The sequence below is a fragment of the Manacus vitellinus genome, unplaced genomic scaffold, assembly GCF_001715985.3.
Source record: "Manacus vitellinus isolate BGI_N305 unplaced genomic scaffold, ASM171598v3 scaffold_0_pilon, whole genome shotgun sequence".
NCBI classification, from domain to species: Eukaryota; Metazoa; Chordata; class Aves; order Passeriformes; family Pipridae; genus Manacus; species Manacus vitellinus.
Genome location: NW_021938789.1, coordinates 48,053,286 through 48,070,066, shown reverse-complemented (window position 1 = coordinate 48,070,066; position 16,781 = coordinate 48,053,286). Strand labels below are relative to the sequence as shown.

At 38.5% G+C, this 16,781-nt stretch overlaps 1 protein-coding gene across 1 annotated transcript in view; it reads left to right on the top strand.

Annotated features, from left to right (window-relative positions):
- The first annotated feature begins 16,354 nt into the window (after nt 1–16,354).
- GRID2 (glutamate ionotropic receptor delta type subunit 2) overlaps nt 16,355–16,781 on the top strand; it is a 691,727-nt gene continuing 691,300 nt past the window's right edge. Inside the window, exon 1 of the mRNA XM_018072910.2 lies at nt 16,355–16,594. Within this exon, the coding sequence (XP_017928399.1) occupies nt 16,507–16,594 (88 nt within the window). The 5' untranslated portion in view covers nt 16,355–16,506. The remainder of the gene's footprint in view (nt 16,595–16,781) is intronic.

Below are 16,781 nucleotides of genomic sequence, written 5' to 3'. Positions count from 1 at the left end.
AGAGACTAAGTGAATACCAGATGAGGAGGAATGAGCTTTCAAGGTATGTATTTAAAAAATGGAAGGTAAAAATATATGATTCAATTGCTACAGAAATTATGCACTCAAGGAACATCACAAATTGACAGCTTTGAGTGAAATGAATATATCAGCTGAAAGAAATTTGAAACGTCTGAAAGTGAACAAATGATGTGGAAACAGTCTGATGTATCTAGATGAGTTGTTAAAATGTCAGTAGAGTACTACATTAGCAAAATACAGATCCTCATAATTTTCAGGGTTGCACACCTACTTATGAGTATTCTTGGTAATCAAAGTAACATTGCTAGACAAAAAAGACAAACCTAAAGAATATCTAAAAATATATCTGTTAGATCCTATTGAGCAGATTTAAATTTTGATGAGGGTACGTACATACCTATTAAATTTGTAAAGCAAGAATAAATTGATACATAATTACCTCTTTGATTGTTTTCATCAAATGAGCATGTTCTTTTCCCCAGCTCTCAAAGTGATCTCAAAGATTTGCAGACCTTTGATTCACCCATGTTCCTGATGTTAATTTGCTGTTGACCAGAGTTTATTTGTGTTTCAGCCAAAATTATAAGCACTGAGATAAGTATGTGATCAACTCAGTAAATTTAGTCTGATGAGAGGAAAAGCCTTCAGGGAAATGTCTGGGCTGAGAGAAAGAGACCAGGAAGAGAAGTCATACTTTTTCTAAATGCTGTTTGATTGATATTATACATTTATTTCACCATGATTGTTAACTTCCATGATGTGAAAGAGCAGCTGAAATAAGACATTTCTCTTAGAGAAATTAAATACTTCAGGAGTATCCCATCACCTGTATATATGTTGCACCTTTCCAGGATACAGACATCAAGTTCTGTTTTTTAACTACCAACTTTCTCTTTATTGTTAATGAAAATGTTTGGTTGATGTTCTAATTCAAGTCTGTAGATCAAATAAAAACTCTAGTATTTTTAGGAATTCATAAAAGCTTAAAGTAAAAATTTAAATCTTGTCTTTCATGGCAGACCATGTTAACACGTTTCGTATGTTGGAAACAAACCAGACTTCGACAAAAATGTGATTGCTGAAATATGTGTGTTCATATACGTTTATATGTATATATACCTTTGTGTTGAAATTTAAAACGTTTAAAGTGTTTAAAAGTTAAAATTTAAAAATTATTTATTAACTTATGAAAAAATAATGCTCCCAACTTTATCTGAGATTTTTCTATATTTTTTCTTTACTTTTCTTTACTTTCCTTACTATTTTGGGAGATATGTAAGATGTGCAATAAAACTAATATTTACATGCCTTTTTGAAAGTAAATAGAAGTCATTGAAATGTTGAGAGGAAGGACTTCACTGCTGGTATAACAGTCTGTAGCTTTGCTCTCCTGTCCTTTTGGGAACTTCTTTAGTTCAAACCAATATAAGCACATATTTGACTTTTAGAAGTTTTATTTGAGAGGTCTTGATGGACTCTCAGAATTATTGCAACTTTCACGGAACTTTCAGGTTTTGCACTACAAAGGAAATGGGCTGTGCTTGGTTCCCTAGCCAGACAATATAACATTGTGTCATGTAAATATCCAAGGCACCAGGCATAGAAATAAAGCAAGTATTAATGTAACTTTTAGCAAGAACTGAAAATTACTTCAATGTATACAGAATGACCTGGGTAAATTCTAAAAAAATAACAAATCATGCTTATATTATGTAACGTATATGAAAATAATGCAGGTAAAGTTATCTTAATGTCAGAAGTTTTGTAAGGTTTAGTGCTAATACTCTAAACTGCAATAGTTTTGTACTTTGGGAATAGGTTTTATTTTTAGGGAAACCTCAGATCCACTCTCAAATATGCAGTATCAGTAGACATGTAAATTTAAATCCAAAGTCCATATAAATAATGACTTGGAGGGAAATATATACGTGTGTATTTGTTTATCAACTGTAGGCACTCTTTTTGCCTCCTTTTTAACACTGCCCCACAACAAAATTATGAAACGTGACATAATTGGAAAGCAAATTCTTTGTATGTATATATTTGAAGTTTCCTAATCACACAGGCAAAACTCAACCAAGTAACTTACCTTGTCTTTTACGCCACTGTACTGGCTGTTATGTACCGGTGTGATAAAAAGATGGCTCACTATGCTGAGCAGGCTCTATTATAAAGAGCATGGAAACTTATTGTACAAAGGTGGTTTTCACATATAGTGTGTGAAATTCTGAGATGATGTGGACTAGAACTGTCCATTAGAAATTCTGAAGCAGTGTTTCCCTGAAAACTGGAGAGTTGAAGGTCTCCTGTGTGACCACCTGGTATCAAAAATGTTGCTGACCAGATGAGATGTTTTGGAGGGATTCTCCCTTCCCTTACGTGAGGCCAAGTCCCATATTTTGTAGATGTGTGTAGAAAGGTTCAGGTGCCTGAGGATGCATATGCACAATATTTTGGCTAGAAATTAAACAACCAAAAATTGCCTGACAACTATGTACATCATTAACACTTGATCTTTATTAAGAGTTTTAGACTGTTTTTCATAGCAGACCATTAACTCTGCCTATAGCACCATTGTTCAGATTTTTCTCTCTAAAGATTTTTCAGACTGACTTCCACCAAGGGGTAGAAATTCTACAAACAGCCAAGAGCAGTGGGGAGTGTTACTTGTTGCTAAATACTGACCCTGTTTCTCTGTCTCCCTGGCAATTTCCCACACATAAAGCATTCTTGTCCCTCCTTTAGATGTACTAAAAGGAGCTGAAACAAAGGTTAGTTGCTTTGATATTAGGCTGGAGTTCAGGAAGAATCCTGTATGTTATATACTAGCTTTCCTTTTAATGGTTATGACCTGCTGGGAATTTGTCAAGTTGGGGATGGACTCTCCTACCTATACTGACTTTTACTGCAAACTCTTACAAAGACCAGCTGAATATACCATTGATGCTTTCATCTTAAAATTTTTCATTCTCCTTTATTTTTTATATATATTTCTTGGTTTGGGGTCTTTCTTTTTTTTTTTTTTGTTTTGTTTTATTTTTGTTGGGTTTTTTTTGTCGTTGTTGGGTTTTTTTGTTTGTTTTGTGGTTTTGTTTGTTTGTTTTTTTTTTAACAAAGAATGGTGCACATCTTTGTCTTTTACCTTATGCCTCTCAGCACTTCTAAAACCAAAGTTGAAAATGTGGAACAGTTTTAGTCCCACTGGCTCACTCCGCTATGGCAAATTCAGTCGAGCACCTTCAAAAAAATCATGGAGCCATTTATAACATACATGGAATTTAAGTAATTTATTTCATAGATGTATTCAAGTTTTTCAGATCAGCCCCTTCCTGTAATTAATCTTAAAGCTTACCATGTGCATCCTCAACAACAACAACAACAAAAACTCAACAAACAAACCAAAACCCAAAAAACTTCACTATAGCTCCTACTTTTATGGACAGGGCCATTGACAACAAAAGTAAGAAGTCCAAATTAAATCATATGTGAGAATGGCTTAAGCAGAGAGTCAGTCTCCCTTAGCTAGAGCATTATTTATAGAAAGTGGGACAGCTCTGTCAGGAGAAGCTCAGGTGCATTGTTTAAATTGCTGTACCAAGGAGTACCTCTGAGCTCCTAGTGCTGCATTTTCACCCACATCAATTGCTGTGTTGGGCTCTAGTCCTACGTGTGTATGAGAGCCTCTGTTCCTGCCAGTGATTTGGTTATTTAGGGAAGGCAAATGTTTCCATTCTGCCCAGGTCCCCACTCATAAAACCATGACGTGAGAGATCTGACCAACCATTCAGCCAGACCTTATTTATAGTGTAACAATTCAACCACTCACCTGATGTACAGAGATTCAAGTTTCAGCCACTGTGCTGCCTCACAGCTTAATACGTGATGATACTGCTACTTCTGAGGTTTTTTTGTTTCCTTAGTGTTTGGGGTTTTTTGTTTGGTTGGGTTTTTTTGCTTGTTTTGGGTTTGTGTGTTTTGTGGGGTTCTTGTTTGGGGTTTTTTGTTTGGTTTTTTTTTTAAGGGAGATTAAATTGATGACGAAACTCCAACCAAATATTCAAATGCACGCTGGTCTTGGACAAGTCCCATTTATTGCTTTTCATGCCACAGAAAACTAACATGGGATTCAAAATTCACATCCATTTAGTATTATTTCACATGGGTATATAAGATTTGCCTCCTGCTTCAGTTCTTATCAATAGATCTGTATTGTTCTATACATGAATTTGGATAACAAAAGGTCATCTGGGAGAAGAAGGACATATTGTGATCTGTCCCCCACTTCCCCCTTAATCAAAAACGTTACAAGCATATCATATTGCTGCATATGAAACTAGTTTTTCTTCTTCTGGATGCTTTTATGATAAGTCCTTAGAGACTTCTTTTTCCTTCTTTCTTTAAAGGTGACTTTCTAGCAAATAGGAGAGATCATTCCCTTATTTCTGTTCCCCTGAGTAGACCCAAAAAATCAGCTTTCAGTTCATTCTACTAGAAGTCTGATTTTTTTATATAGATAATTCTCATTTTATATCTAGCTTGATAGAAGACAGAGCTAATTAGTCTAAAGTGCTTAATTCATTACTTGGTTTGTTTTAACTCAGTTTTGCCTGTTCAACTTCACCTTTAGTAACACTTCTAATTACTATATTTAAGCTCAAGTCAAACTTTGATATCTTCTTGCAAAATGGCTTTCATTTGCAAAGGAGCAAATGCTTGAGTCTGAAATCAGACTACTTCTGCTTTGTATTGTGCCTGGTAGTTTCACTCCAAGTTGGGGGTAGAAGAATCCTTCTGACAATGTGTTTAATAAAGTTGCTAATGCTCTGTCATCTATTAAAGTACTATTTTTTTTCTCCGTTAAACATTCAAAAAGGAGACATTGCAGTTCCTATGGATTACTGATTTTTCTACTTCATTTTTTTAAGTACAGAGGTACAAAAATGCCACGGGGTACTGATAGACAAATCATATGCAATTAAACTCCAGTCCTTTAAACTTGCATTTGTGTGTTCTGCTTTCTGTATATGGGAAAAGTCTCTGATTTGATTGAAACTCTCTGAAGGAGAGAGTTTAGCAGATGTGTTTAGCCTTGATTTAGTTGAGACTTTAACTAATTTAAAAGGGAGTTGGGTAACCAAGTCATGATGCTAACACAAGTTTCTGGATATGTTCAGAGTTTTAAACCCTTGAGGTGATTTACTGCTTTCCACTTTGTGCCAAGATTCACTTGTCAAAAATGTTTTAAATGAGATTTAATGCAATTATTGTTTCCCCTCATTGAGTTCTTCCTCTGTCAGTGTGGAATTTACTTTGCAAGAGTGACAACTGAAAGTCTGCAACTGCAGCTCATCAATTAGCTTGTAGAGGTCAAGGGCAAGAATCTGATGTGCATAACACTATCACCTGTCCTTTACTGTTTGCACAATCCCACTACACTTCCCTGCAATTGCTTGAGGAGCAGTTTACATTAAAGGACTAAAACTCCATGTAGTTGCGTAAATCTGTCACCACGTCTGTATAAATGAAAAAGAATAAAAGTGGGGAATAATGCAGAATTTACAGCAGATCTTCAGTGAAGTGGAACTTACAGAACTTTTGATACTCAAGAGAAGTATGCCATCAGGCCACAGATACTCGGGCTTACAGCTTTTCAAATAAGTAGTTCATGTGTCAGTAGAAGTCCATTCAGATTTCTGCAAGCAAGGAGGATCATAAAGCGTGTAGTTGCTTATCTACAAGAATAATTTATGTGTATTTTCACTGTTACACTACTTGGTGGATTGTCTAATACAGTAATTAGAAGGTGGGTGGTTTTTTTTAAGGTGCATAAAGTGCTCAGCTTTTTCTTTCAGACCTTGCTGTGTTGTTATAGTGTAACATAGGCAAGCAATCTGTTTATTGGACACCCCCCCTTTTTCCATAGCCAAATGACATATGGAAGTACTGAATGTTATGGAGCCGTTCACTACTACTACTGTCAATATTTTATTTTCTGGAGAATAAAATGAGACTTTATGGAGGAACTTTTGGGGCAGGAGGGTGGTCATACACTTAAATACTGGAATGTAGAAATTATTATGTGCAAGTAACACTTAAAAAAGCTAAATTATTGTTACTGCTTGCCTTTTCAGAATAGATCACAAACTTGAAATGTAAAGGACAGTGGAACAGGGTGCTTGATTATTGGTGGTGAATTTATTCCCAGTGTTTCACCAAGCAGGTAGGTGCACAGAAATTTCTTATACTTTATTAATCACCTAAATGCATACTGACCATCTGCTTATTTTTGTGACTTAAGCTGATGAAAAAGAGACAGAAGAGTAAACATTAGACAGGAAAAAAGACATTAAAGAACATGGAGAAGAGTAATATGTGGAAAGTGTGTAATATAAACAGATACTGTAGAATTTTTGTGTGTGTGCAATGGGGGTGATGCATGAACATTCAATATCTGGAGTCACCCAAAGTACATTTTGCAGTCATGCTAATAGGAATTGTTTCAATTTATCAGCATGACTTCACTGATGTGTAGAAAATGTTTAACCCAGTCAAAATAGAAAATGCAGTTTTTGCTTTTCAGAATTCGCTTGTTAGTAATTCTAAGCAAATGAAGTAGGCATCAATGAAAAGTAGGTCATAATAGGAAGGTAATTTTACTTTATGTTCCCTTTTTTCCCCCATGTATTGTAGGGTTTTATTAGAATTGTATGTTTTTAAAAGGGTTTTTGAAATTAAGTCTTTCTGATTGGCTTGCATTGAAATAGTAGCACTTCAGAGTTGTATAGCCTTTCCTGTCCTGTTGGGATGGTTATACAGGGTAAATATTATGTGAAAAGTACTTGTAGAAGCCAGTCCAACTGAGAAAAATAGGTTGTTTATTTTAATTTTAGGTACTGTACAGACAAAATTGAATTATCATAAAAATTGCCACAAATAATTTATCACATTATTTAGGTACTTTCTCCCTTGCCATGTCATCAGATCTAATGGTTCTTTCTTAATTTATGACAGAAATACTGTGGAAAAAGGTAAATGTCAAGTATAATGATGCTGTTTGTTATGATGAAAACACAGAGAGAAGGAAATTATGTTTAATGCATCAAAGCAAGAAATTTCAAATAGGTTATTTCAGCTACCTTGATTTAGTATGTCTTTTGGGGAGAAGGGAATGAAGGAAAGGTGAGGAATTATTACCAAAAGTAACAGTATAAAAACATAAAGAATGGATAAAGACTCTTAGATATGGAAACATATTTCTCTCGTTATGAAGAGAGAATTCTTTCAGAGACTACTAGACATACTAATATCCAACTATGTAATGACTAATTAGTGCCTTCTGGCATGGAGAATTATTTTACTCTTCACATAAAAAGTGGTGACTTACACAGTTCTCAAATTCAGCAGTCATCCTTCTCTACCTGGATCCTCATTGGTTCAGTTAATGTTTTATTTGATGGAAAAATCCAGCACCAATTACTGTACTGGATAGTAAATGTTAGGCAAGACATGAGATCTATTTTGTACTCAGAATTTATTAAAAGCCAGCACACAAGAAGTAGTGCACACCATAGTTCAAATCTTGTGTTACAAGAACTTATCAAATGTTTCTGGGATCCTGTTACCAAAAACATGTTTAAGTTTGCAGGTGAAAGTAATTTTTTTCTCATGCTGCTGCTTCTGCAGCATGAGTCCAGATGGTGTTCAAATGAACCAGGAGAGAGAGTGGATTGTTTTAGTGGGGAGTTTCCTATACTGCATCTTGGGAAATCCAAATTCTGCTTCAGATTTTGTTACATAGGACCTTGGGAATATGCTTGCTTTTTTTGTTTCCCTTCATGGCTCTTATTTTTCTTGTGTAATCAGAGTGTACTGTATTGTGTGGAGGACTGTTTTGCTATGCTTTCTGTGTTGTACCTACCACAATGAAATCATAGTCTTTCTGGAATTCCCAATGTAACACTACCATAACACTAATGGTTACTACTAAATAAAGATGAAATGGAAAAATATGTAGAGCTTTGCAGTTGTCAGCTTAACTATAGTTTTAAATAATGAGCAATGTCTGTACTATTTGTCTTTCACAAATAATTGAGTCATAGTTTTGTTAAAACACCAAATTTAACAGGCCTCCTACTAACTTTTCCAAATAGGTAAAAGAATCTAGTTCACCAGGATTTCCCCTGCTTGAACCATGGGCTCACAGAGCAAAAATAATTCTGTTTTCCAATACTACGCTTTTCTGATTATCTCCTCTACCACCTGCAGTAGAAAAGACTCAGCTGATACCGGTCTTGCATTATACAAAGCAAACAGCATGTGGCATTTCTGGTTGAGTGATGACTTCTAACTGGCCTTTCTTTTACTGTCACAGTTGAAACTGTCTCCTCTCTTATCAGCAGCAGTGAAGATATAGAATGAGACCAGTTAAAATGGTTTGCTCTTGGCTTTTTCACTCCATATAGTACCCAGAATAGTCTGAGTCCTTCAGCTGTGTGACACTAAAAGGCTAAATGAAGAGCTACTTGGATCTGAACTGTGACTTCACTGTGCTCTGCCATCTCTCTGCTGTCTTTCATCAAAGCTTTCCTACAGATTTCTCTCCACTATAACATGTTGAGTTCTCAAAGATAGTTTTCCAGCCTTCCTGACTTCTCCTCTGTGTACACCTTCTACAGCGACCGGTGTATTTGTCCTGGTGGTTCTCCATCTTGGTAGCTTCTAGCCTGTGTCTAGAATGAGTCTAAAGTAATTAACCAGTACTGGGAGAAGAGGCAGGAGTAAGATGGACAGACATCAGTCAGCGAACACACATGTGTCCTCTGCCAATTGCTAGGAATGCTATCTCTGCATTCACACTGCCATTCATACCCTACCCAAGTTCTTAGACCTGTTCAAGTGTTTGCTGAAAGTGACTCCACTCCTGCTGCCAATAGAAGATCCACAAGTAGAAACCGTAGCTGTGGCTACAGTTGTCAGCATATTCCCTTCTTGTCTTGATTCCCCTATGGGCATTCTTCTCCATTTGCTACTTGCTTTTCACTCAGCTTAACTGTAAGATGGCTTTGACAGAAAGTGCTGTGCATCTCTTTGACCCTTCTATAGTTCTTGAAGGGAAAGGAAAGAAGGGCTAAAGGGAAGATAGCGGCAAAGGCCACGACTGTGAAATATAGGGAATAATAGGAGGAGGAAGGACAGGAATGCCAGCAAGAGATAAAAGGGACACTGTATATATACCACGTTGAGGTACAGTAAGGCACCTTCAGGAGGAACCAGGAAAGACCTGGAGGACAACTCTGCAAAGTGGTGAATAACAGGGAGTTTGAGTAAGATTATCAAAGTTGAAGGAGGACAACTAGCTGGGTGATTACAGAGACAGAAAGGATTCGGCATTAGAAGAATTTGGATTAATACGTAATACTCACTGGGAAGAAGCAGCAAGAGAAGTGAGAATTTATTCTCTGGTTTCCTTTTAACATAGATAAGATTGAAAAGATGTTACATATCTGTATACCTCAGAGCATCACATTCTCTCTGGTGCCAGTAAAACTAACGGTCTGACACCACTTTTTTTTCTCTTTTGTTTTATCAAGTCTTTTTTTGGTTCAGACCATGCCCAAGAAACCTTACTGCTCTTAGGCTCTGTGACTTCCTCCCTCCAGTAGCATAATAGCTTTGAAGCAAGGTACAAAACAGGATGGCTCAGGCAACACAGGAGACCTATAACATGAGTTTAAACGGAGGCAAAATAAATCTAACTCGGCAGCAGTCCCTGCTAAATCACTCTGATAACACTGGTTGCTCTGAGGGTTGACTTTACGTCATAACCACTTTCTGAGTTTTGTGTAGTGAGGTTAAAGGATAAGACACAAACTCTCAATTAAACTCAATCATATTGTAGTTTTTAAAAAACAGAAAGCTTTGAAATCCTTGATAAATACTGCAACAATACTTTTTTAAAAATTCTTCAGCCCAGCAGAATAACTCTTGATTGTGCTTTGCTATGCATTCCTTTGTGATAAGGTATTCAAGGCCATAACATGCACTGTCTGTTGAAATGTAGTAAATATTTAATGTTCTGTTTATTTCTAAAATGGCCAAATGAAATTACTTTCTATCTATTTATCTATCTGCATGTGCATATACACACACACACTCTTGCAGATACACACACATTCACATACTTAAACTATGCAGAAACTGAGTGAAGGAGAATGGAAAAAGAATATAATACTTTACATTTGAAAATGAACAGATTTAGTTCTCAAACTATTCTGCTAAGTAAGGGCAAGATTACCCCCATTATTCAAAAGGAATGACAGAGGCCCAAGAGTGAATGTTTCACTCAAAGTGTTATAGGACAGATGGAGTCTTAGAATTGGAATGGTCCTATTAACCTGGATCTGTCTCATAGTACAGAGAACAACCTGAAAGTTGGCATTAGGCTAAAGCTTTCATTCAAAAGTTATTTGGTGGTCACCAAGGCAAGCCTATTTCCTAATGGACAGATGTCCTCTTAATTAAAGCATCTTGTTTGAAGCTATGTCAGGTAAAGCAAAGACTGAGTAGACATCTGAGCTGAAGTAACCTCTTGGAGTGAGCAACGTCCCCCAACAGTCTGGATACCAGCTCAGTGGCAGAGGAACACTTGTCTGTGGCACATGGTCTCTTGGTAGGTCTGTCAGTCATGGAATCATAGAATCATAGAATCAGCTGGGTTGGAAGGGACCTCAGAGATCAAGTCCAACCCTTGATCCACTACTGCTGTGGTTACTAGACCATGGCACTAAGTGCCACATCCTGTCTCTTTTTAAAAATCTCCAGGGACAGAGAATCCACTACTTCCCTGGGCAGCCCATTCCAATGTCTGACCACACTCTCTGTGAAGAAATTCTTTCTAATATCTAACCTACACCTCCCCTGGCACAACTTGAGACCATGCTCTCTTGTCTTGCTGATAGTTGCCTGGGAAAAGAGATCAACCCCCACCTGGATACAACCTCCTTTCACGTAGTTGTAGAGAGTGATGAGGTCTCCCCTGAGACTCCTCCAGGCTGAACAGTCCCAGCTCCCTCAGCCTCTCCTCATAGGACTTGTGCTCCAGTCCCTTCACCAGCCTCGTTGCTCTTCTCTGGACCTGCTCCAGCACCTCAGTATCCTTCCTGAACTGAGGGGCCCAGAACTGGACACAGTACTCGAGGTGTGGCCTCACCAGCGCTGAGCACAGTCAGTTGCTCTTTATCAGTGCTTTTAGAAGGCATGTGTTTTTAAAAAATATAGCAATGCAAGGTGAGGGATATTTGTCAGTGTATGTTTTTAAAATGGGGGAAACTGTTATTTAAGTTGAAATTGCATTGTCAAGTGGAACATGTTGTGCTACATAAACTAGGGGGTGGAGGCCCATGGTTGGTTGTCTTACTATCATGAAATATTTATCTGTCCAGCCTTGAGTACCAAGTTTTTAATTTAGGCAGATCTTCTCAGAGCCTACATAATAATAAACATAAGTAGCAAAAATAATATTAATGATAACTTTTTTTTGGACTCACATAAGTTAGGACATGATCTGGGAATGGTGTCCTTATGGGGAGATCCTGTGCCCACTGAAATGGCTCTCTACAGAGAACTGCCTACACTGATCTGGTTGCCAATTCTGCTTGCTCTTTCTAGAGTTGTACTATTAAGGATGTTACAGGGTTCTCAGTTTCATCCATAATGTTAGTATTTGGTGACAAATCAGAACTTCCAATATCATCCGAAGAGAGACAAAACCCCATTGAATAAACGTGGAGATTCGCAGAATTACTGTTCATTTTTCCATCAGGAGCATTCACTTAGAAAATTACCCACAAAGACTCTAAGAAGAAGAAGAATTGGATGCAGTTAAAATGCCAACAAATTGTATTAAAATTCCAGAAAGAGAAACCAATCTTAGCAATGGTAGGTGGGCCTTCCTGGCCTTTCTCCCATGTTCAGGTGGCACCACTAACAGTTTCAGTATGACTGTCATGCTTTTCTGATTGATGGTTCTCTCCTGTAACAGATGATCAATTCTTTTTAATCCCACCTTTTAATGCAATACTATTGAATTATCTTATGAAAGACAGTGGAATAAATTAGAAGCAAGTGAAAGAAATGTTAGTTTTCACTGCCAGTTGGCACTGCTGGAATTCACTGTTACAGAAAGTCACCAAGTTTAATGCTCAGTTAGGTTTTTTCCTGTTTTATTTATTTTTAGCATAACTCTGTGCCTGATAACAAGCTTCATTAACTATGCAAGCTAAGGTAAAAATGTTAATTGACAGGAAGTGATGGCTTAGTAGGGTCAGGAGAGAATTTCTCCTGTCTCCCTTTCCCACTATGCACAGTGCAGAACAGTCAGATGGGTGCATAATGGTTGGTTGGGGATTTTTTTTCCTCTGAAGTTATAACTTACAGGCCTTCATGAAAAAGATGTCGGAGCAAATGGAATGCCGGAATAACCTAGGGTGTAACTTGATTTCATTCCATTAAAGATTTTTTAAAGTTTAGGCAGTGCACCTGAAAATAAAATATCAAATTTAATGTGCAAAAGGTGTGTTTAATGATCATGTGTGAAAATGGTAATACTTCCTATGTAATTTAGGACTGTATTAGTAAGGCTTAGCTGCTCTCTTTATCTCTCAAAACTGAAGGTTGTCAGTGTGCCTGTCTTATCGCTTTGTTAATTTCTTCAAATACCTGAAGGATCTCCTTGGACTTAGAATTAAACAAATCAAAAGTTGACCTCTGCATGGTCAGATCTGTTTGTATGGCCAACCAGATGGGAAAAGGGTCATAGCATTGACAAAATTAAGGCTTTAGATGACTGAAAAGCAAGTGAAACTTTCATATTTAGCTATTTCTCCTCTGTAGATAGAAGCTCAGGTCCCAGGCTGACTTGGTTAAGGTAGCAGTGTGTTATATGTGGATATGAGGAAATAAAATTAGATGGACTTTTTTCCCCCTACTGTATCTGTTTTACAAGAACATCCTTTCTTTGTAGCTCCTCTAGGAGTTGCATTAATGTGCAACACTGTAATAGCTGACCAGTGGAAACATAAGGTACATCTACCATTAACCACATTTTAGTTAGACTACTAGAAAGAAGACAACTACTCCCTGTTGTTAAGAAACAATGGTTGGTCAATGGTGGTACTTCTACCACGGATGTTAATGGTGTAGCTGAAGTGATGTTGATGTAACTGAGGACATGTTGCGAGGGAGGTTATAGTGAAGGAAGAGAAGCATGGCTAAAATCTGTGGGATTCTCTTTTTTTCCCTAGCTTAAACTTTCAGCAAATGTTTAGCATTTATTTAATAGAAAAGAATATTATCCCTTTTCAACATTTTTCTCTGATACCTTGAACTAACCACAAAGCATAAGATTTTTTTTCAGTCTACCTAAATGGATGACATCAGTTTCTGTTTTTAATGAATAAGATTTAAAGAGAATGGAAGCAAGGAAGTGATAACTACTTTATCTCTGTGGTGGATGTGTATAAAGTCAATAATGTGTTCATTATTTAAAGCAGTGTTATTTGAATTTACTTTTTACATTTTCTTCAGTCTTTTTCCTCTCAAATTTTCACGTGGTGTTCTTTACCAATCAAAAATAATTTTTTTTTATTAGTTACAGGGTATTTGTGAGCTACAAACTCTTGGTTGTCTCTTGTATTCTGTTAAATGTGTCTACAAACTTACAAGAAAAAATTCCATTCATGTGTGTGGCCAGTTCAGGGTACCGGACGCCTTAAAAAGTCAGTAATGATACCTGGTTCCCAGATAAGGCATCAAAATTCTTAGTATTATCTAAACTGAGGATTAAAAAGTTACAATTTTCCAAAAGTTTCCATTACATTTCCTATTCTGCCTACTGTGCATTGTACATTATTAAAGAGTACTGCTCTGACATGCCCCCCAAAGAAGTGAATTAACATTTCTTGTGAACTCTGTTCTTTTGTGAAGAAGTAATAATGACTCAAACAGCTCCAAAAGTTTTTCAGATGAATCAGAATTTATTACTTGTAAAATTAATGCCCATTACATTCACTGATACTGTGCATAAATTGTCATTTATAGGAAAAATTATCTTTTTTTACTGTTTGTTCTTATCGATAACATCTGACTTGCACAGAGGATATGGACAAATGCAGCATGTGAGTGATATAATTTGTGAGATTTTTGCTTCACATTGCTCATCATCTATTGTTGTCTTTATGTACCTTACCTTTTGCCTCTTAAAGCAATTTTAGTTGTGATTTGTTACAGTTCTTAGAAGAGAGAGAGCTCATTCTAGCCAGTGAAAAGAAGAGCCCTGCCTTGTGCTTTGGGTCTGGCTTGAAGCCTTTTGAGTGTTACCATTTTTAGGGAAGTACTCACCTGCCAACGTGGACGTAAGCAAAGTTGCAATTGCTGCTGGTGCTTTTTGTTGGTAGTGTGAGTTTTGTTTACTTGTTTTGGTTGGGTTTTTTTAATAGATTCAATTATCTTGCCATAGTTTATACTTTCTCCCCCTTGAACTAAATTCTTAAATTTTCTAGGTATGCAACTGTGCTCGCTAACTAGTTCCATGGCTGAAAGAAGACACATGCAAGTCAGGAGAAACAGGAGAAATAAGCAAGTCAGATATGATGAACTTAGAAGTACTGTAACTAAGAAAATTCCTTCAAAAGACATTCTTTCTGAAGAAAATGGGTTGGTCAACCTCTGGTTGACTACCAGGACTTGTGTGAGTTTAGGATATAACTGCTATGTTGGAGCAATTCTTTGACTTCTGCTTCCTGTCTCTAGTGTGACTAGAAAAATCAAAGTCAGAAGAAAGTGTAATAAGACATAAAGTGGGGATTTAGGCTGGTTTATAGAAACATACTTAACCTCTCTGTACAATTCTCTGTCTGCGTAATGGGGATAATGTATTTAACTACAGCACGAGAAGTCTGACGATTAATCGGTTAATGAATTCATAGAACCCTGAGCATGAAAAGTGTGCTGTAAATGTTTCCCATAGAAATTTCTCCATTACCTAAAGAGAGAGGAAGAAAAAAAGTCCAATTCATTGCTTTAAAGAATTGTGAAAATTCCATCAAGAACACAGATAATTAAAGTAATATTAATAGATTTTTAGGTCTTCATTTCCCCCTCGAGACCAGGTGTCCCTGATTTTTTTTCCTTTTCCCCTTCAAGTAACGTCCCTGACTCAGTTGTCAAAGACTGAGATGCAAAAGTGCCCATCTAGCTTTGAACTTGATACCTGCAGTGGAGTTACAAGGTTAAATAAATGGGGTGGTTTCGTTTTTTTTTTTTTTTTAAGCTGAGCATAACACTTCAAAAAGATCTTTTCTCTCCCCCTTCCCCCCAGTGTATTTTTAGGCTGCATGCACTCCTGCCTATGTCTGTTCCTTAGTCCCAGTTGAAGATTTCAAGGGAGATGAGGGTTCTATTTTGTTTCTCCCTTGTTTTGCAGATAGGGGGAGGAGGTGGTTATTAGAGAGAAGCGCTCTCGCTCGCTCTCTCTGTTTCTCCCTCTCTGGCTGATAGCACTTATCTCTCGCTCTCTCTCCTTCTCCTAGGTGATCCATTTCTAGGCAACGTGCTGGCTGGTGCTGGAGCTGCCAGCTCTCTCTGCATCCCACCAGCAAAGCGAGCTCCAAAAGCAACCTGCAGACCATCATCTGCTTTCCTCTGACTCGCTCCGGGTACTCCTCCTCTCGCTCCTGCCCTGTCCAACCACCACCTTGCGCGACAGAGACAGCACGCTGGGCTCCATTGGCAGATTTATTTTTTTTCCTCCAGTTGTGGGAAGCGATTTTTCTAAGCGAAGGGTGGGGGGAAATCTCTGCATTACTATCTGCATTACCTTGAAGTTCACTTTGTTTTTTGGCCTCCGGGGGGGCTTTTCCTGCAGGAATCTGGCTGCTGGAAGCGGGATCGCCTGCTCTCCCAGTCGCCCGCTCCTCCCACCTCGCTGAAGGCGAGCTATTTGCTGCGGGCTCCTGGGGCTTCTCTGGCCAAGGGGGTTTGTGCGTGTCTGCTCGTGTTTGCGTGTCTGTGCCTGTGTGTATGTGTGTGTGTGTGTGAGCGTGTGCGTGGTGTGGGTTGGAAGTTGCTGTGCAGCAGCGGGACCGAGCGGATCCCTGGACCCGGCGGAAGGATGGGGATTGTCTGACCAGCAGAGGCGTCTGCTGCCCGCGGCGGCGCCCGGGCTGGATGGATTTGCTGCCGGCGCTCCCAGCAATTCTGGTGCTGCCCAGGAGCCCCCTGAAGTGACGCGGGGTTTCGCTGAGGAGAGAAGCGCTCGGAGCCCCGGGCTCACTCCCTGCCCAGCCGCGGCTCTGCGCCAACCACCGGGATTTACACGCTCCTCCGGCGGCATCTCAAACTCTTGGGCTTTCGGCGCTGCGCTGTCCTCCGCGGCGGCACCGCTTGGTGAAGAGATTTGTTGTTACAAAGCCTGGACCTCCGGAGGAGATGGAAGTTTTCTCCCTCATCCTGGTCGTGTCCGTCTGTTGGACTCGAACCTGGAAAGCGGCGATTGCAGATTCAATCATTCATATCGGTAAGGGGGTGCTGCGCCTGCTGGTGCTGCTGGACACTTTTCCAGCTCTCCTTTGCAACCTTCCCTCTCTTGGCAGGCTTTCCCCCCTCCCCCCGCAGCCCCCGCGCTCCTTTATCCCTTGCTGGCTTGCTTTTTTTATTGTTTGCTCCCCTCTTATAATTGCTTTCCACCACGTTCTCAGGCGTCC